The 22,315-nt window shown below is 31.9% G+C and overlaps 1 protein-coding gene across 1 annotated transcript; it reads right to left on the bottom strand.

Annotated features, from left to right (window-relative positions):
* Positions 1 to 18,383: 18,383 nt before the first annotated feature.
* LOC107956263 (uncharacterized) lies at positions 18,384 to 20,757 on the bottom strand. Its single transcript, XM_016891976.1, has 4 exons — positions 20,484 to 20,757; positions 19,013 to 19,092; positions 18,668 to 18,892; positions 18,384 to 18,572 (listed from the first exon to the last, which is right to left on the bottom strand). Exons 1-4 carry the CDS (start codon positions 20,755 to 20,757, stop codon positions 18,384 to 18,386), a joined length of 768 nt encoding a protein of 255 aa, XP_016747465.1.
* Positions 20,758 to 22,315: the final 1,558 nt, after the last annotated feature.

Raw genomic sequence — 22,315 nt, forward strand, 5'->3', positions numbered from 1 at the left:
TTTAAAGATCACACCCGTACAATTCATGCAGATACTCATCAAGCTTGAGGATCTAAGGAGCCGAGCAAGAGAGTTCCAAGAGATTTAGGCTTGGTAGAGACTTTATTACACGTTTTAGAGACTGTAATCGGGCATTATGGAACTCCTGAGAATTAGTTTAATTTTGGTTGTAATTGGACTTTGGACATTGGACATTTTACTTTGGATGGTTTTATAATAATTTTGATGCATGTTTAAGTTTAATTATTGAATGATTTATGGTGTATTGTTGCTTGATAACACGATGATTGATAACATGGTGTGTGAGCCACGAAATTTATACTAGCGATTGTTTAAATGAAGCTTCCATGGAGTGGTTTACTAGCGACTAAGGTATGCCACTTGTTTAATTTATTCGGTGTTTGTTATGCATGAAATTGATTGTCTAATTCTATATAATTGAGGCTTAATTGATGTCAATAAATTCAATAGAAGGTGTATGTATATGTATGTTAATTAATCGTAGTTAAATTGGGTTTAATTGGCCATTAAAATGTGCAAAATCAGGTTTTAAAATGAGTTTTTCACAAAAATAGGTGCAGTGGTTTTCACACGGGCGTTGCCTGTCCACATGGGCGTGTGAGGGGTTGCACACAGGCGTGTGGGAAAGTGACACAGACATGTGGAGACTAGAGGTATCACATTTGGGCGTGTGGGATTTCCACACGGGCGTGTGCGATCCGCCTAAAAGTTTTTCACGACGTGAACATGATTGTTTAATGACACACGGTCTGGGGGACACGACCGTGTGGGTTTTGGGGTTTGAATTTTTTTCTTTTTAAATTGGTATTCTAATTTGTTTAAGTTACAATTTAGTCCTAAAAATTTATTTGTCTAATTAGAGCCTTAGATGATAAGGAAACTTCGTAAAATTTTAGGATTAGTCTCGCAATGGGTAAAATTCGATAGAAATGCACTTAACGTATAATTCAGAAGAGGTTCTAATAGTTTTCATTTGTTGCAATTTAGTCCTTAATAGTAAAACTTGAATTAGACATAGTAAACGAACTCAAATTAAGCTGAAATGTTTAGGCTTGCATAATTTGACTAAAAGAAGGTCGGAAAACACTTAGACATAAAATTGTGTTAGTTTTACCATAGGTGATAAAATGACGAAAATGCCCTGAGGTTAAATTACCTAGGAAAAGTTTAAAATTGGCTCATAATTTGCTTCCGCATTAATAAATAACTAATAATTAGATAAGATTGAGGTGTTATAAGGTCAGGGTGTGTCTTGGGTGATTGTTAGCCGGAGAGTCACTTAGGTGGCTAATGTAATGCTTCGAATTTGGACCAGTCCGTCCCGGTTGGGTTTGGGGTGTCACATTAATAGTTTTGTATAATAACCCTCGAGCTAACTAGATTAAGCTAAAATGAACTAAAAAACATAAAAATCATTAAAGCGAGTTGAAAAATATATACCATGCAAAGAAATAGCTTGGCCGAATCAAACACTCAACAATGAACCTCTTCTCCCCTTAAAATCGGTTAAAGATGAAAAATAAAAGATGATACATGCTTTAATTTCCTTTGTTGTAAGTTTAATTTCTAAATTACCATTTTAACCTCATTATTAACCAAAACATTCATTAAAACCTATCCATAAATATCCACTAACTCTTTAATTTGTATATTTATCATTCAAGTCTATTAACTTTCCTTTCCAAAGCCATTTAACCCTTTTAACTAATAAAATTCAACTTTTATACCTTTTATGATTTAGTCCTTTTTACTTAATTAACCATTCTAACATTAAAATTTCTTAACAAAATTTTAAAATGACCTTAATATAATCTCATAGACATTAAATAAATATTAAAATAATAATTCACTCGTCATAATTGTGGTCCCGAATGCACTGTTTCTAACACTACTGAAAACGGGCTGTTACAACTCTTTTGAAATCTTAGACCTTTCTCATAATTATCTATTCAAGAAATTACTGAAATAGCTTACCTCACTTACGAGTTTAAAGAGACTCAACTCGAGTTACAACAAACTTACTGGGTTTCTACCGAAATTGTCATTTAACTTATTGGCACTTGTTTTAAAAGCAAATTCTTCATCTAGGTATGTCTCGAAATCAAATTTTGATAAGTTAACTCGGTTATAAGTCATTGAACTTAGTGGGAACTCATTTTTGATACCCTAGGAGCATGGTTTTTCCACAACCTCATGCTGCTGTTGAACCACTCTAGAATTTTTTCTCTTATTTTCCTCATTTCTTTTCTTCTTCTTCATCTTCATCTTCTCCTATACTTCTTCTTTTTCTTTTAATGCCTAGCCCAGCTAGGGTTTTAAATTAAGGTCGTTTACACAGTAGGATGCCATGTCACTTTTTCATTACGTCTATAACGAAAAATGGTTAAAAGGACTGATTTGTTATTTTTCGAAAGTTGAGTAACTGAATTGAAATCAGAGTGACCGTTGGTGTAATTTACCAATAAACATATTATAAAACTTTTTATATTTTTATAACACATAAATTATTTCTATAATATATATTTTTACCATAACTTTAGAATTGAAATAATATCTTTTAGGATTTATAATCTCACTTTAGAATTTTTTGACATAATCATTCCAAACACTCATACATGTTTTTGCTTATAATATAATTTTTATAACTTAAACTTATATAAAAATAATTTGTAATGTTAAATCATGTATGAGTGGCTGGAAAACCATAAGGTAATTGGATTTGGGTTTAATTACCCACTTAATTACTCAAATTCTCATCCCTTTAAGATTTGGAAAGTGTAATTGGGTGCTCCAATTACAACCTAATTTAGTGGGACCCACCAATTACAATGATTATTAGACATGCCACTTTTCTATAATTACAAGTAATTACACTCAAATCCAATTATTAAGTAGCTTTCCAAACACTTCATAATATAATGATTTAAAACAAAAAAATTAAAGAAAAATAAATACTCTAAAAATTTTTGTTTTAATTTTTTTTCAATATTTTTGCAAAAAGGTCTGTAACACCCTAAATTTCGTAAGGTTAGAATTAATAAAATCATTAAGAAATTAGCCTTAGTCTTAATGGTTAAGAGATTAGTATATTGCTAAAAGAACCAAGGTTCAAGCCTCACTTTTCCTATTTTTTTTTGTTTTAATTTTTCAACAATTAAGGAACAAACTCAATCTAGTATATATATATTAAATGTGGTAGAAATAAACTAAGAATGGGTAGTAGCCTAAGTGATAAAGCTTTGCATTTCCCATTATCCGTAAGTTTAAATCACATCACTTTCTTCCCGTTTCATTTTTTGGACGACAAGAAAAGCTATTTGCTCAATCAATCACTCTAATTTTGAAACCCTAAGTATTTAATAACTTTTCCTAATTATACATTGCTTTCAATTCTTTTACCCCTAAATTGAACTCTTTTTTTTCTTCTCTTTAAATCCTTCATCTTCTTTTATTCCCTATTTTTCTTTTTACAAAAATTTTACATTCTTTCATGGAAATTGATCTTCTGAAATCCCAAATCAGAATCAATTCACGATTCAACCCGTTCTTTCTTTGAGCGTTGAATTTATCATCGAAAACCTTCAAAATCCTATTAAGAATCCATAAGTACGCCTCAATCCCAATGTTTAGATCTCGAATCTTTAAAGAATTACTATCTAATGGTAATCTTGCGATCAGTTAAACGATCTTTCTCGATTTTCATCAAAACTTTTGACCATATTTTTTTATCTTGAAATCAACCATTAATCCTTATGTAATTGTGATTGAAGGATCTGTTTTAGGTACCCCATATTAGATTTGAATGAGAAGGATGTTGCTCGGTCTCACGGAAAAAGGTGTGTGTTCTTTTACAAGCGAATCGAGGTGAAACTATGCCTAGGATAGGGCCACACGGGCATGTGAACCACATGGCCATGTCCCCCTACAAACCCTAGGATAGTTTGCTTCTCACATGGGCACGACTCTTCCACACGGTCTGCCACATAGGCATGTAGACCACACGGGTGAACCACACAACCTACCACTTGGCCATATGCCTTGGAAACCCTAGTGTTATTCGTAAACCACATGGCTTCAGTCTATTACACTATAGTGTAACCCTTCCACATAATCTGTGGCATCTAACACAACCTAGCAACACGACCATGCGCCTATTATTTTTAAGATTTTACATTTCTAACCAAAATTTATGATTTACTCAATTTAGTCCTTGATTGATCCTCGAACCATTTTGAGTGTTTTATTTTATTCAATTAAGTCCTTGATAATACGAGTAATGTTAGAATCCATGATCTGATTGACTGAATTGTTAATATTATGTAAAAGTATGATTTGTCCAGTTTAATCCCTGTACATTCTTTAAATTATTTAGAGTTTTCCCTTACTCAATTAAGTCCTTGATATTGTGTGAATTCTAAAATTTGTGTTTAATACCTTAAATGCTCTTATTACATCGCATGATACGTAAACATTATGTGTTTTTTGATAAAGTGAAACTGTTAAATTGAAAGTGATAATATTGGTACCACCTTGCGAAGAACATGATAAGCATGTTAAGTGTTAGTGATGAATTGAGTACATGTTACATGTTTACTACTAGTGTTGATTTGTAATAATACAAAGCATGAAATAGTGCATTGCATGGGGCGGGACATTGTACGGAGGAAGAGTGACAATTTATTTAACCTGCAAACAAGTGGTGGCTCGTCCACAAAACCCAGTGGCATTTTGTTTAATTTACAAAAATGTTATGCACCCACAACAAGTGGCAGTAACTAAAAATATTTTTTTTATCTAAAATACTAGTGGTTTACCCATGTTTTTCTTTCCAAAGTGGCAGCTTATCTGTAAATCAGTGGTGCCTCATCCTCAATCCGAAGTGATATGGTAGATGACTTCTAGGGAACTCATAAGTGAGGTGTGTAGCGGAGTTGGGTAGGACTTGCCTGTTAATTTGAAACTACATTGTATTCATAAGCACATGCATATAAAACTATGAATACCAAAATAGATAAGTGAAATGTTTTATGTGAAAAATTGTTATGGTTGTTTTTAATCTCAAAATTGCTAATCCATGTGTTCTATTTGTTTTTTTTGTTCTGGTTTTTCTTATAATGGAACTCACGTACTACGCTTCATAGTTCACCCCATTTTATTTTTCATCCTTTCAGATAACCCACCAAGTTAGGATGCGGACACGACATACAGAGGGTTTGGAAACATTTTACTTTTATGAAATTCTTATTAGGCTTGTTTTTAAAATTTCAGTTATTTTGGAACTGTATTGTTTTATATATTTTGTGGCATGAGACTCATATTTAGGGTTATTTAGCATGCATGACATTTAACTTAATTTTAAAAAATGACTTTTACTTAATTAAGACATGAAAAATTGTTTTATTAAAACCAAGTAAAAATTACTTTTCCGCTACTAGGTGATAATTAAATTCTGTCTAATAAATAAACTACAAGTTAACTAAGTTTTCAATGGTATTCACCTTTTACAAGAAAAAAATATTAACTTTTACAAGAAAAAAATATTAAATTAATCATTTTTTATCAACCCATGAGTCATTCTTTAAAAATAGACTTAAGTCTTTCTAAAAATAAACAAATGTTTTAATTTGACTATTTAAAATCTTGATCGCACAAGGTCATTTCGGTGGCCGATGTAATCTCTTGGATTTGAGCCAACCGTCTAGACCGAGTTGGGGAGGTTACAAGGTCTTTCTTCTTTAGTTTTTTTTTGTTACTTTTAAAAGTTATGCAACAACGTTTTACACATTTTTATAAGTTTCATTTTAAATTCTGACTCATAAAATTTGACGCTTCGTTTAATGGTTAAATTAACATTTTTAATAATGGAAGAACCTAATTGATATAACTTGGATAGTTTGGGATGTAATTAGAATTCTATGAATGATCAATTTAGAATGAGATCCATAATTTAGGGATGCCTAGTACAATTATCTTTTTTAATTTAATATTTAGTAATTATATACATTTTTTGCTATCACATATGCTCTTTATATTTACATTATAGTATAAGATATAAAAGAAAAATATATATTATACACTTAAAAACGAGTCAAAGTTAAGCTTTGATTTTTGTTCATATTTTAAATCGATTTAACTTTTTTAAGTAAATTTATTTTTTTAGATTTAATATTTTTATCTAAACTCTAAATTAATTTTTATTCTTGAATAAAACATCTTAACAAGTTAAATAATGTGTTTTTTAGGCCTTATCCTAAAGAGTTAACTCATAATCATATAAATTTGATAAAAGCTAAATGACATTTTAGTGTGTTTTAATAAAGCTCTTTTAAATATATGATGAAATAGCAAAAATGTATTTTTTTTGCTTGTCTAAATAATTTAAATAAAAATTATAAAAAAGGTATATGGCCTTGTTTGGCAATTGGTTGATAGTTAATAACAAATAAGAGCATGACACATTTTATTGTTAAGTATTTATTTGTTTATAATACTTTAATCTTTATTGGGTGAAATTATTGAAATAAAACACTATTACCAAGGAATTAAAACATTCATTATGGAAATGAATTAGTGAATATTTTTTTAAAATTTAAATAAACAAATTCTTAAGTTCCTTATTTGCAAATATTAACCTTGTGGAAATTTATAAATATTACTAGTATATCAATATAATTGTAAACTATATTCTTAGTGATAATTATTTCACACTTAAAATAAATTTGTCAAGTAGCATCTTTCAATTAATATAAAGTTGCATAAGAAATCATTTTACACAAGTAAATTGAAAATAAATTATGAGTACATAAATATTTAAGGGTGAATGTGCTCGATTGAAAATTTCTCACGGCAATATTGATTTTTGTAGATTCACGATGAAGGTTTTATTTTTATCTTTTTTGAGATTACTTTGGACTTTGGAGGTGAAAGTGAAAATGGAAGAATGAAGGCTACTGATATCTTGGCACCTCTATTAGGTTTGAGAGCATGTGGCAAAGGGAGTAATTTTTAAGCAAGTATGGTCAGATATGTTTTCCACATATCTCATTCCTAATCAACTGTTGAAAAAAGTGGTTCATCCCAATGCTTTTTGTTTTGGAGGTTTTAGCTCAACAAGTTCTTGCATACCTCCATTCACCAAACACTACAATTAGAGGGTTTGATTACCCAATCCTCCATTTATGCCCAAATCAACTAAAAAAAGAGAGGCTCAAAACGCTATTTACCAAGCACCTAAATTTGATGCAATGTATAATTTATAGTATAATAAGTTTCTAAGTATCATTTCAAAAAAAATATATATGATTCTAATTTTTTTATTTATAATTTATAATTTGATATAATAATTTTTTAGGGAGATATAATAAATTTAATAATACATCGTTTAGAATTTCTTCAAAATATTGACTTAATTATCTCCGTTATAATTATTAATGTATGCATTCATACTTTTTATTGTGTATTTTATGCATTCATAATAAATTTAATAATATATCGTTTAGAATTTTCTATTTTGTGTATTTTATGTAATTTTAATCCATTCTATATTTAGTTTAATTATTTTAGTTAGTTTAAATATATTTTTAACATTAAAATTTTAGATTAAATATATTTAACTCTGATATTTAAAAACATATATTTGTTTGGTTATAAGAATCTATATAACTATTTATAAAAGGACCTTCCTCATGCTGATGTCACAAGGCTAAAACTTTAGTATGACAAACCGCGCAACTTTAGATAATTTATTTTCTTCAAATTCACTTAAGTAAGCTTAACACTCAAAAGATGAGAATTCACAAAGGGAATTCTCTAAGGCATGGAAATAAAGATGAAGCAAACTCAAAGACAAATAAGCAATGGAGAACCGAATAAGCCATAAGAAAGCAATACATACAAGGTGTTTGAGTAAATACTCTCAAATATATACAATAACTATGAATGGAATGATTATAAATGATGGGAAATGCCTCTATTTATAGTTGAGCCCCTCCAGATCTAACAATATAGTTTAAAATACATTGATGGTCAAGATTAAAGTCTATCTATAAGATGAGAGTCCTAAGAGATTTAAACTCTATACAATCTTATCTTTTAAGATTAAAAAGATTTAACATGGTAAAATATAAGTTACTTTCCATATTCAATAGGCTATGTAGATGGGCCTTCAATCTTTCTACGTAGCAGGCCAGTCTTGTTTGGCCAAATGAACCCTTGTGAACAAGATAGATAATCCAAATGTGCCTTGGATGCGGGCTCCCTTGCACAGCCTGTGACATTCTCCCCCACTTGTTGTTATGACGTCCTTATTGCATCCTTGGAATGGAACTGGTCTATCTTGTCTTGGAACTACCATAAAGCCTTGACAGGTCTGCAACTAGTTTCCTTGTTAGGAAGTCCCTTCCATTGAACAAAGTACTCATACCTCGGCCTACAGTACTTTCGTCGAATCACTCAGTCTACCATGGTGCATTCAACTTCACGATCATAGAAGACCTTTACCACCATTGGTGCTTGTTTAGACTTGCTTCGATTTGGATCCTCTTGATCGCCATGGAAAGGCTTAAGCATACTAATATGGAACACCGGATGAATCTTGAGTTTTGCTAACAAATCAAGTTTGTAAGTCACCTTGCGTACCCTCTTCAGAACTTTAAAAAGTCTCTCATACTTTTGTACAACCCCTTTGTGCAAGCCAGTGGGGTGCAAAATCAAGTGCAATTTAACAAGGACTGAATCACCAACCTGAAATTGCACATCCATGTCATTCTAATCAACCCACTTGTTGTGTTTACTTGCCCTGTGTAGGCAAGCTCTGGATAAGTCATTCTGCTCTTGCCAGTCTTTAGAAAATCAATAAGCTACTGTATTTGGTATTGTATAACGAGTTTGTAACACCCCTTACCCGACCCAATCGTCGAGTCCGAGGAACAGAGTGCCACATTCATTTCTGGAGTAACTACTGACAAATTCATAGTAAAAACATAATTTTACTTCATCAATCATGCAATCAATCAATAATACAACATAGAATAACATGAATATTCTTTTTCGAGTCTTATACGAGCATACGAATGCTTTAAAGTCAACCCGAGATCAAATAAGGACCTTTTTGCAACACTTTTAAAATTTTAGATCAAATATTTTATAAATAAATAATTCAAAAATTCAATCATATCATAAACACCTAGATATTATGATACAAAACTAAATCTATGTCTTAATTGTAACACCCTATACCCTGCTTGGTCGCCAAGCCCAAATACAGGATGTCACATCACTGTCTTAAGTCACATACATCAAGTAGAAAGCTCATTGTGAACAAAACATCCATCATTTTATTTTTCATAAAGGTTTTAAGTCATCCAATCAGATAACTGTCGTTATTACATGCAAATCACTTGTTAACCGGTCTTACATACAGTTAGAAACATGCATAAGGGCCATTTAGCAAAAATTCAGGAAAATGTCTGTATGTATCGATATTGACATTAACTGGTATTGATACCACTTGGAAAAATGATATCAAATGAGTATTCTGTTTCTCGGCCAAATTCTCATTTGTCAAAAATTATCGGTACTCGCTATAAATTATCAATACTTTAATCCTAAGTATCGATACTCGAGAAAAGGTATTGATACCAAATTCCTATTCTGTTTCCCTATACGTTTTAATTCACAAAGGTGTCAATTTTTAAAGCCAACTATTATACCTATACTTCTGAAGCTAAAAATGCAACATAGAAGAGGAAATAATTCATCTCAAATAGTTCTTATGTAACATGCATCAAGTACTTTGTTTATTTCATCATTCAACGGTTAAATTTAACAGTCCAAAACATCAATCATCCAAACAAGAATTTTCATGCCAACATGAATGTCTATTATTCTAGCATAATAATGACATGAAAATCTTATAAGCCAAATCAAAATGTTTAAAATTCAATAACCCAAAATAGTTCTACCACATTGCATGTTTCTCCAATACAAATATAAATAATAGAGCACCTACGATAAACAACCAGTCTTCCTTGGATCGCTCCCTAGGAATCCACATCGCCCACACCGTGACGTCACTAATCTGCATATGTTGAAATGAGTGGGTGAGCTTCAACAAGCTCAGTGAATGTAAAGAATTTCCACAACGCAAACATAACATCATGCAACACAACCAATCATTTACTCACAAGTACCTTATTCTTAAGTCTAACATCATATAGAACTAAATCATGCATCATCTAATAGTTCATTCTCACAATGCATACATACTCTTTCAAGCATAGAACATATTTCACATGATTACATAATATATGATAAATTATGATAAGATGGCACTTGGATTATGAAACATGCAGAGAGTTTTATCATCACACATTGGATGCATAGATCTTCATTACACCACATAGACTCATAGAGTCAAACATGTCCCAAAAAGTGAAGTATAAAGCTAACACTCTCCTTATTTCCCCTCACGTGTCACATTGAATGGAACTTAGCTCACATTTCCTTATCCCTCCACACATGTCCCAGGGCCTCAACGCCCAAAAGCAATATACTTATAAATGAGTACTCACAATCCTATGGCATGCCAACTATATCCAATGGTTCCAAAATAACAAGGCCAAAATATCCAAAACAACACATATTACATACTGATTGGCTAAAATTGGTATCTCGATCTATACTCAAACTTTTTGGCTAAAATTGGTTCCGTTCATCTAATTATTCATCTACGCCTAATTCACAACCTTCAAACTAGACAAATCTACTCAATTCATGGTATCGACATTTTTCGACATCTTTTAAGCAATTTTCACAAAATTCATTTAAATATGAAAAATCCATAACGAAACTTCAAGATAAGTTTAAAAACCTTCTAATCATGCTAAAACAAGTTGAAAAACACTTTGAAACCAAGTTTTGACTCAAAATCTCGAAATCCACCATTAATGGCTCGATTTTTTACTTTTATTTAAAACATGCGATTTGAGGGCTAATAATTCAATTTTAAAGTCTAAATAACATTAAAAACTAATGGATACATGAACAATTACCTTTTTTTAAAGAACGAACGAGTTTTGATGTAAATCCAAAAAAACCCACGTTTGGAGAAGATGATGAAATCTATAGAGTTTTGGGTGTTTTTCTTGAAGATTTATGATGGTAAATGACTTGGGAATGATGGGAAATCAAGGTATTGTGGTTTGGGAATAAAAAATCGATTGAAATAGCAAGGGAAAAGCAGGGGGCGGCAAGCACAATGAAGTGGAAAAGAAACCGACGTGAAAACATGTTGATGGGGAAGAAATAGGTTCAATTTTATAAACTGGTTAAACTGCCACATAAATGCACACAATTTTGACTCTGTTACAAATCAGTCCTTTCTCTAAAATTAGGGGTTTCTAGAACACTTTTCAAAAAATTGATTTGACAGCTAAGATGCCATAGTCGAAAACATTATCGAGTACCAACCTTACGAAATTTCGAGCTCATATAGGCCAAAATTCCTAAAATACCCCTAAAACTTCTAAGCCCTATTTTGGGATGTGACATTAATTGAGCTTACGAAAGCTCTTTTATTGACCTATAGCACCCCTATACTCAATCCAACCTTCAAGACCCAGTATAGGACTACTACATTTGGTGCCAAAGTGATCTTGGCTGAACACTAAGTAATTTTAAACATTTAACTATAGTATTTAACTTATTCAGCTCAATAATATAATTTTGAATGTTTGGGGTCATTATTGGTTAATCCTTTACATTTGAAAATAATTTCAAATATGGTTTTTAATCAAAATAGGGGGCAAGTATAGGTATTAGAACATCATTTGTCCAAATTTTCATTTCAACAATTTCTGAGTCTATAAACATCCTTTGTATCCAATTAGCCATTGAGGCTTATTTTTAACTCAATTTGAATATCATTTATCCAATTTACAGTTTTTTTTATCCCTATTAACCTGACTCAGACTCGGACAGATACACGAATCCAACCAATCACACCAGTTTGGCACCTAGTGCCTCATCGAACAATGCCGAAGTAAATAGTTTACGCCCAACGCTCATTAATGTGTCCTCATCGGTATAACTGAAGTGATTTAACACCTAGTGCCTCATCAACACGTAGTTGAAGTAACCTTGAACTCTTCCTATTGTAAGGCCAATTTATGCCCGGGACCGCACCAGAAATTATTTACAAAACTTTGACCCAATTACACACTAAATACAAGCCCAAATAATAAAAAAACCCTAGCCCAAAAACCTAAACTAATTTTCAGCCAAGAGGTGAAGGAAACCCTAGCTGCCGCCTCACATGCCTCTGCCACCACTTGCCACTTACAGCAACTGCTTCGCCTGACACCTCCGTCAACGCCTGCAAACAACACGAAAAAGAAACAAAAGCCAAACACGCAAAGTAGAAGAAAATAATGCAAAACAGTAGAAAAAATAGATAAAAATATATTGTAAATGGCTATAAGAGCCATCTCAAACCAATGTAAAGGGGGGAGGATTTTCTTTTGAAAAGAATAAAAAAGAAAAAAAAAACGGTTCAAAAAAGAGAAAAGATTCAAAGGTTGCTTTCTTATTTTTGTTTTTTTCCTTTGTTATTTTTATTTTATTTTCGAAATATTAAGTAATATAAAAAAGAGAAAAAAATTACCTTTTGAATTTCCACGGTGGCCGGCGCGGCGCCGGTGCGACGACTGTGCGGCGGGGCCTGGTCGAAATCTGGACTTAGTCCAGAAAGGAATTTCTTCCCCCCTTTTCTTTTTTTCTTCTAAGTGACCAAATGACTGTTCTTTTTCCAAAAATTACAACTTTTATACCCTTGTAAAACGACGCCGTTTTGGCCGGCATCCTTAAGCCCTAAAACGACGTCGTTTTGACTTGGGTCGAACCGACCTGACCCGAACCGCTTGGGATCCGCGTGTTTTTGGACAAAGGGGTTATTGGCGCCCTCAATCCTTTCGCTTTTGAGGCTGTTTACAATTGGGTCCTATCCCCTTTATTATTTGTTTTAATTTTGCCCAAAATTTCCATTTTTCTTGCGATTTGGTCCATAGACCCTCTGCACAGACCATGCGTGAACGACGCCGTTTAACCAACGGGGGAATATTTCCCTTTTAGTCCCCTCTCTTTCACGCGTGTTACAATTTGATCCTTTTTGTTGTTTTTATTTCTATTTCTGATCCCGAAATTTAATTTAGCTTCTAATTTAACCCTATTTTTGTTATTTAGGTTATTCTATTAGAAAAATTAATCATTTTAATATCACTAATATTATTATGCAATATTATTACTATGGTATTATTGTATTATTATATTCATGTATTTATACACTACACATATACATATTTGCCATGTTTCATAATCCTAAAATATGTACATAGGTTTTTTTTTTATAATTTTACGTATATACATATTTATTATTATTATTTCATAACTTATATACATATCTACACATCTATACATATTTTTAATTTTCATATATACATACTTTATATCTTACATCATTATATATCTTTATATACGCATTTTTTAATTTTCATATATATATACCTTGCATCTTATATTATATATCTTTATACACGTATTTTTAAACTCATGTATACATACATACTTACACGCATACACACACATTTTTAATTTATATCTATATACATATTTTCTAAATTTTTATAAGTATATATATTTACGTACTTATATATATTTTATACTTTCTAATTTGTATATACATATTTACATCCCTATTTTTAATATATTTTAAACATATATATATATATATATAAATTATCATTATTTACTTGTTTATATATATTTTTATTACTTTCAAATTTTGATGTATACTTGCATATATATCTTTTTACATTTTTATAATTTTATTCATTTTATTTATTGACATTTTTTACGTTTTCATTATTATTTTAAAAGAATGTTTTACTTTTATTTACGTACATGCTTGTTATCTCATATGTTATTGGTTTGTATTTCATTTATTTTATTTTGTTTCTATAGCTCGTATTATTTATGCTCACATTATCGAATTCATTATCTTGTTACACGTACTAATATCGAGTTTCATTTCTACTATTTCATGTTAGATTAATTTTATTCAATGCATAAATTATGATTTTTGAATAAGAAAAATCTCGTGTTTAGATTCGAGAAGGTCACACCCTAACTTACTGGGTTTCGATTTTCATAATAAATCTAAACACACGAATCTTTTCAAACTCAAGTTTTAAACGATCTCGAGAATTAAGAAAAGATCGTGTCTTAACTTACTGGGCGTGATACCTTTTTCTAAAATCTGATATAGTTAAATATCTTTTAAATAAGTAAACTTTTCGGCATGTATTCTCATATCAGGAATTCGATACGTTGTATCCTTACGCATTGGATATGACATGTTGTTTTCTCGATATGAGGATTTCTAAAAAACTAATAATAATAAATGCAATATTTTGCATTTGGAAATTCGAGAAAGCGTATCCTAATGTGTTGGGTTTCAATTTTTTCGTTCGACCGAATAGCCAAATATCCTTTAAAATTTCAAAGTAAGGTAATATTTTGCGTTTAGAAATTCGAGGAAATGTGCCCTAATGTGCTAGGTTTCGATTTTTTTGTTTGACCAAATAGCCAAATATCCTCTTATATCTTAATCCATGTCATTCGAGTTTTCTAAGGATCGTACTTTAAATCTCTTTAAAGTTTTCAATATTCGACATTAAGACATTAACTAATCAACTAGGTACCAATTTTTGGGCGTTACGAGGGTGCTAATCCTTCCTCGTACGTAACCGACTCCCGAACCCGTTTTTCTGAATTTCGTGGACCAAAATCGTTCTTTTAATAAAATCAAATCGTTTATTAAAAACAACCACTTTTCAGGGTGATCCGATCACACCTTATCAAAAAGGATTGGTGGCGACTCTCGTTTTCGTTTTCAAAATCCAAGTCGACCCCGTTTTATCAAAAAAATGGTGTCAACACCTATCCTATGACATGCCAACTATATCTGACTTTGCTTGAACAGATAATAAGGTAGCAATTTACTCAATTTCATTTATAAGCCAATTTCTCAAGTTAAAGCTATCATTTCATCAACCAATTATCAATTTGTATGCATAAAATTGTAATTCATCTTAACATAAAGTCAATTTTGCAATTACACCAACATACAATATTTCTAAATTTATTCAATTTAGTCCTCTATCTCGAAGATCACACGTAATCATATCAATTTGGTTCAATTCAACTGATCAATCTCATATTGCAATTCATTATATTCAATTTATTAGTCAATTTGTCATTCTTTTATGATTTAGCCCATATCCCACATTTTTGTATTGAATCGTAAATAATCCAAATTTCAATTAAACATATTTACAATTATAATTTTAGACACATAAAAATTTAACAAAAATATACCATTTGAACTTACCTGGTCAAAACAACAACAAACAACTCTCTAAGGACCAATCAACAAATTTTGTCATTTCCTCAATTATCTTCGATTTGGTCTAATTTCTAGTCTATTTAATAATTCAATTTATCAATTCCAACCCTCTTATTTCATCCTATTATAAGAATTTATTAGCTCAATGACATTATTCTAATTCCCCTAAAGTTTTTCATTTTATTCAATTTAGTCCATAAAACTGAAATTACCAAAACTTTCAAAATTGAGCTTTCATTTTGAAATCAATCTCAATTTCATCATTCTATAGCCATCCGTTATCTATAATTATATAAATTTCAAGTAAATTTCAAAATATTTACACTTTAGTCCCTATGTTCAAAATTAACAGTTTTCACTTTACAAATTAGTCACTATTTACATCGAAGCTTAAAATCTAACCATTTAACACCAATCCCATCAAATATTCAACTATGGAAACTTTTAAAAACTTTAACAATTTCACAAATTAGTACAGAGCTAGCTACATCAAGTTCCCAAGACCTCAAAAACAAAAGAATTATAAGAAACAGACTTGAAATTGCTTACTAATTAAGAGGCCAAAGTTAAAACGCTTAAACCATCTCTTCTTCATTTTTGTTTCCTATGAATTAAAAAGATTGATAAGAAAATGGCTTTCTTTTCTTTTAATTTTAACATATATAGTTATTTAAATTATTATTTCATTAAAAGTAATAAACAAGATTAGTTGATGAAAACTTAAATCCACCACCGTTTGGCATATAGAAGTTGGTCCAATTGCTCAATTGGACCCTCAATTAACTAAAATCCATATCGATTAATTTTTATCACTTTTAAAATTTAGTCATTGTACCTTAATTAGTCACTAATTCCACGAAATTACCTATCCAAAATCCAATTAACCTCTTTAATTACTCCATAAATAGTTAATAAAAATATTTATGGAGTCGGTTTACAGAAATGAGGTCCAGCTACCTCATTTTTTAATACCATTGACTTTAGGTTAATACACTTGTACCATAACTAACTATCCAGTTACCAAATTCATCAAACTAAAATTTAATATAATATTATAATTGACTTGTAAATATTAATTAATTACATTTACGGACTCGATCATTGGAAAATGGGGTTCCGAAACCATTATTTCTGACACCACTTGCTTTCGGGTCGTTATAGGGTCATAACAGTATTGGGTGTGATGGTTGTTGCCCCATCACTATTTCGAATGGACTCCAATTCATGGCCTTACTCTGCTGCAGGTTCTAAGAAAATTTGGCCACATCTAACAACTTTGGCCAATCCCTCTGTGTCGTACTCACATAATGCGAAAGATAAGTATCCAATAAAGCATTTACTCTCTCAGTTTGTCAATCAATTTGTGGATGCATGCTAGTGAAAAAGTTCAAGTTTGACCTCAACAACTTGAATAACTCTTTCCAGAACCGACTCGTAAATCGTCCGTCTCGATCACTAACAATAGACTGTGAGACTCCTCAATATTTTAGCACATGTCTAAGGAACAAACGAGTTGTTATAAGGAATGAGGTGGATGAATGTGGAAGCGGATCGTAAAGTTTGTTCAAATCACGGATTTGACTTAGGGATCTAGAAGTTCGAAAAGAAACTTGGATTTTGAAGCAACATGAAACAAAAATGAATCCAAGTTAGATAATAAATTGAAGAAAAAATTTGAAATAAAAAAACGAAGATAAGTAAAATAGAACAATAGAACAATAAAGAAGACAATAAGGAAAGTAGATGGAAAAGATAGAACTTGGCGTGTAGAAGTCCTAGGGAGCCTTGGAAACAAGATGAATCCACAACCCCTTTCAAGCAGCTTTAGTTTCCCCTCCAAGAAAAACACTTGGCAATAAAAAGTTTGAAGATGATTCCCACAATTTGAAAAGATTGTTAAAACTCTTCTAAAAGAAACTCAAGAGAAATTATTGAAAAGAAAACTCAAAGAGAAGTTGAATAATAATGAATTGAATGGTTTATGTATAATGCAAAGGCCTATATATATGCTAGCTAAATAAATCTAAATAAAACTCTTAACTATATTAGAACTCTAATTAATCTAAACAAGAAGTAGTTTTACTAAACTTTCTTGTGGACATAAAACTCTTCAATAACTTAAACTACTTAATAATTATGAAAAATTTAGAATAATAAAATAATAAGAGCTGATAAATAAAATATTGAGCTCATATATAATAAAACCCAAACCTAATATGATTTAAACTCGAATTAAAAGCCAAAAACTCGTAATTCCCGTCATAATCCCGTCTAGGAATTTTCTTAGCCTAGTCTTCATTAAAACGATCATAACTTGAGCTCCCAAACTCAAAATCAAGTGATTCAAAGTTTTTTTCGAAGCTAAGAGATAGATATTTGAACTCTATGAGACATCTCAACCCAAAAATACCTGGATCCCATCCAAAAAGTCATCGTAAGTTTGCTAATTTCCTAAACTTGAAAATTAGTAGCTTCGGTGAATGGAATTTAATAAATTTCACCCCATCCATGCATGTATCAAGTTATCAACCACAACAAAAATACCCGCAACCCATCATATTTAGGCAAACTAATAATAAATTCCATAGTTACACTCTCTTATGGATGTTTTGAAATGGGTAAAGGCTGCTATAAATCGGCCGAAGTTTTTCAGCTTTACCTTGTCTCGCTGGCATACTAGATAAGTTTTCACACAGGTCTCAACATCATTACACATGTAAGGCCAATAATAACAGTCCTTCAAAAAAGTCAATGTGCAATCTATACTTGGTTGGCCAACCTTTCTCAAATCATTACACTTTTTCATGATTTTCTTGCTCAAATTCCCATATTAAGGTACATAAAGAAGATGCCTTTAAGTGAACAACAAATCTCCCTCAAGCCAAAATCGCCTCATTTTCCCCTATTTGGCAAGCTCGATCAAAGTTTTGGTTATGGGATCATGGGACAATCCCTCTCTAATGTGATCCAATAGAGCACTATCAGGCTGACTGATTGCTGCAAACTCTACTTTTCGACTCAATGCATCAACCACTGCGTTGGCTTTCCCTGGCTTATACTCCATGATAAAATCCAATTTTGCCATGAAAACCTACCAAAGAACTTGCTTGGGAGACAACTTTTTCTAAGTCAGAAAATAACTATTTGAAACATTATCTATACATACCATGTGTGCAAATAATGCACCACTGCGGTCATCTTTTTCTCTTGAACTGTGAATCGTTGCTCAGTATCATTAAGCTTTTGACTTTCAAAAGCAATCAGATGCCTATGTATTAGTACTCCCTTAGTCACATAGTCTGATGCATCCGTGCATACCTCATACAGTTTAGAATAATCCAGCAAGGCAAGCATGAGCTCATTTGTTATTACTTGTTTCACTTGGTCAAAGGCTTTTTGGCATTGCAGACCCTAATCCAACATATCATCCTTCTTCAATAAATCCATCAAGGGTGTGATGATTCTAGAGTAGCCTTCAATGAAGTGTCGGTAATAGTTTGCAAACCCAAGGAAAGAGCACAACTCTGTTACCTTGGTTGGTGGCTTCCAATCAATAGTAGCCCAAATTTTACCCCCATCCATCCGGATTCTACCACCTCCCACAATGTAGCCTAAGAACGGTACCTCGCGCTAAGCAGACGAGCATTTTTCCTCCTTGACATAAAGCTCATTCTCTCGCAAGGCTTAGAACACTTTCTTCAAATGCTCCACATGCTTTTTAAGTGAATTATTGTACACCACAATATGGTCAAGATAAACAACCACAAAATGACCTACAAAAGGTTGAAGAACCTTATTCATCAAGGTAAAAAATGTCACTAGGGAATTAGTCAATCTAAAGGGCAATAAGGAACTCATACGAGCCATAACGCATCACACAAAATGTCTTTGGCTTATCCCCTTCGGCTACTCTGACTTGGTGGTGCCCTGATCGCAAATCTAACTTGGTAAACCATCTTGCGCTACCAAGCTAATCAAACAAATCTGTAATAAGTGGAATTAGGTACCTATTCTTCACAGTGACATTGATCAATGCTCGTTAATCTATGCACAATCTCAAGGACCCATCATGCTTTCTTTAGAACAAAACTGGTGCACTATACAAGACTTTAGATAGTCTAGTGAACTTAACATATAAAAGCTCATTCAACTATTTCTGCAACTCTTCAAACTCTGGTGGAGACATTTGATATGGGGCCCTAGCTGATGGCTCAGTATTGGGCATCAACTCAATCTTTTGATTCACCTCCCTCTTAAGTGGTAACTTTTTGGGCAACTTGATAGGCATCACATCCTAAAAAAATTGTAATAATTGTATCACCTCTTTTGAAATCTTATCAATGGGATAAATAAACTCGTCAACTTTTAAGGTTTTTAAGTAGGATGTTTCATCTCTACACACCCCTTTAGCGGACTGGATTGCTGGCAGTACTTTGGCCTCCACATCCTCATCCCGTTTAATTGGCAACACACATTTATGACACAAACTCAAGATACACATACAATTAACAAAAGGAGCAAGAAACACATTAATTCAGTAAAGGAAATTTAATCCAACCACAAAGTCATAATCATCAAGTGGTATTACCTCAATGGTTTCCTTACCTGTCCAACTGCCAAGTTGAAGTTAAACTCTTTTTGCAATACTCTTTGTTGGAATGTTTTTCAAATTCATTATCTTGATCCAACCCGATACCTTTTCAATCTTAAGACCAAGTTTCTAAGCAATCTCTTAAGACATGAACAAAGCTAATGCACTTGTGTCAATAAAAGCATTCAACCCTCTGTCAACCACAATGATGTCTACAATAATCGACCCCTTTCTTTTACGACCCTTCCTGGCTTTGACGCCACTCAATATCGAACTAAGTTTCAACAGTGTTTTTTTTTTAGCTTACCATCCCCTTTGATGACAGAAAACATAGATCATTTCAAACAATCCCTTACCATACGCAAACATTAATCTTATAGCTTGTGTCGCACTTAACACCTTTTTACTCACAACAGCTCTGCACGAGCTCTCCTTCAAGCTCTTTAATTTTTGTGTTCAAAGCCTTCATCGTGGTTTCATTTTCTTTCGTCATAGCTATCATCCCAACTTTGAGAGCCTCATCCTTTTCTATCAACTTACCCATGGCGATATTGAGGAGCGCTTGCAACGCATCCATATTGGAACTAAGGACCTCCTCCACATATTCCTTAAGTTGTTCTTCCATCGAGTCCGGCTCATCGATGCGTCCCTCAATTAGCTCGAGTGTTTCCTTCACATCACCCATGGATTCCTTGAGAATGACTACTCAATTTTCCAAAGCTAGTAGCATATCCTTCAATCTACTAGCTTTCTTACCCCTCCCACGAGTCACCCTAGGCTCAGCCTAATCATCTACTCCTTTCGTCATCTCAAGCGGGGCCTTTGAACCTTGGCTTGAATACCAACTGTCAGGGGTTTAGTACTTTATTCTAGAAAACTGCAACCTCAAACGATTTCTTTGCTTCAAATCTACCTAAGTTAGCCTAACTCTTGAAAGATGAGAATTCATAAAGGGAATTCTCTAAGGCACCGAAATAAAACGGAAGCACATTCAATGACAAAGAAGCAATGAAAGAACTGAATAAGCCACAAGAAAATAATGTACACAAGGTGTTTGAGTAAATGCTCTCAAATATATTCAATAACTAATAATGAAATGATTAAAAATAAGGGAAAATGCCTCTATTTATAGTTGAGTTCACCTAAATCCAATGACATAGTTTAAATTACATCGACAGTCAAGATTAAAGCCTATCTACAATATGAGAGTCCTAAGGGATTTAAAGTCTATACAATCTTATCCCCTAGGATTACAAATGTTCACCATGGTAAAATATAAGTTACTTTCCATATTCATCGGGCTATGTAGATAGGCCTTCAATCTCTCCAAGTAGTGGGCCAAGTGGCCTTTTGTGAACAAGATGGATAATCCAAGTGTGCCTTGGTCGCAAGCTCCTTTGCGTGGGACCTGTGATATTGACACGTGGAATAACTTTTTTTTTTCATTTTAGAGAAAAGGGTAAATTTTTAGTTTTAGTCCTTATGTTACACTCAAATTTTAGATTATATGATAATGGTCAAATTTCAATTTTGATTCCTATTATTGATTAGCCCAAATACTTTGTACCTCAATTTTTTACAATGTTATTAATTAGCCTAAATACTTTGTTTTGATTAAAATGCTTATTTAAATTTTAAGAGTTATTAATACAATTAAAATTATTTGTTAAATTTCAGCACATTGCAATGTCATTTTTTTGTTACATGGATACTAAGTGAGTTGTTTTTTTTCAAAAAATTACACCAACAAATTTAATAGAAGAATTTAATGGTGTTAACATTTGAACCTGGATTTTAAAACTTAAAAAATAGAGGGGCTAAATTTCTAAAAATAAAATTACAAATACTAAATTTTAAATATACAAAGAATACTGAGACTTAAAGTATATTTTAATATTCAAATATTTAATCTATAATTTGACCCAAAAAATAATTAATAACTAACCCAACATGAAGGGTGATAGGATTGTCATCTTTCTTTCTTTCTTTTTTTTTTTTTTTGCATTACACAAAAATCATGGTTAAAATCTAATTTTAGTTCCTATGCTACAATTGAATTTAAAGATTATATAATAATGGTCAAATTTCAATTTTGATTCCTGTGCTACACTTGGAATTTAATATTCAATTTTCATACTTCAACTTTTTGACATAATTTAGTACCTCAATTTTTTTATAATGTCATTGGTTAGCCCAAATACTTTATTTTGATCAAAATGCTGATATCACTTTTAAGAGTTGTT

Source organism: Gossypium hirsutum, chromosome D07 (assembly GCF_007990345.1).
Source record: "Gossypium hirsutum isolate 1008001.06 chromosome D07, Gossypium_hirsutum_v2.1, whole genome shotgun sequence".
NCBI classification, from domain to species: domain Eukaryota; kingdom Viridiplantae; phylum Streptophyta; class Magnoliopsida; order Malvales; family Malvaceae; genus Gossypium; species Gossypium hirsutum.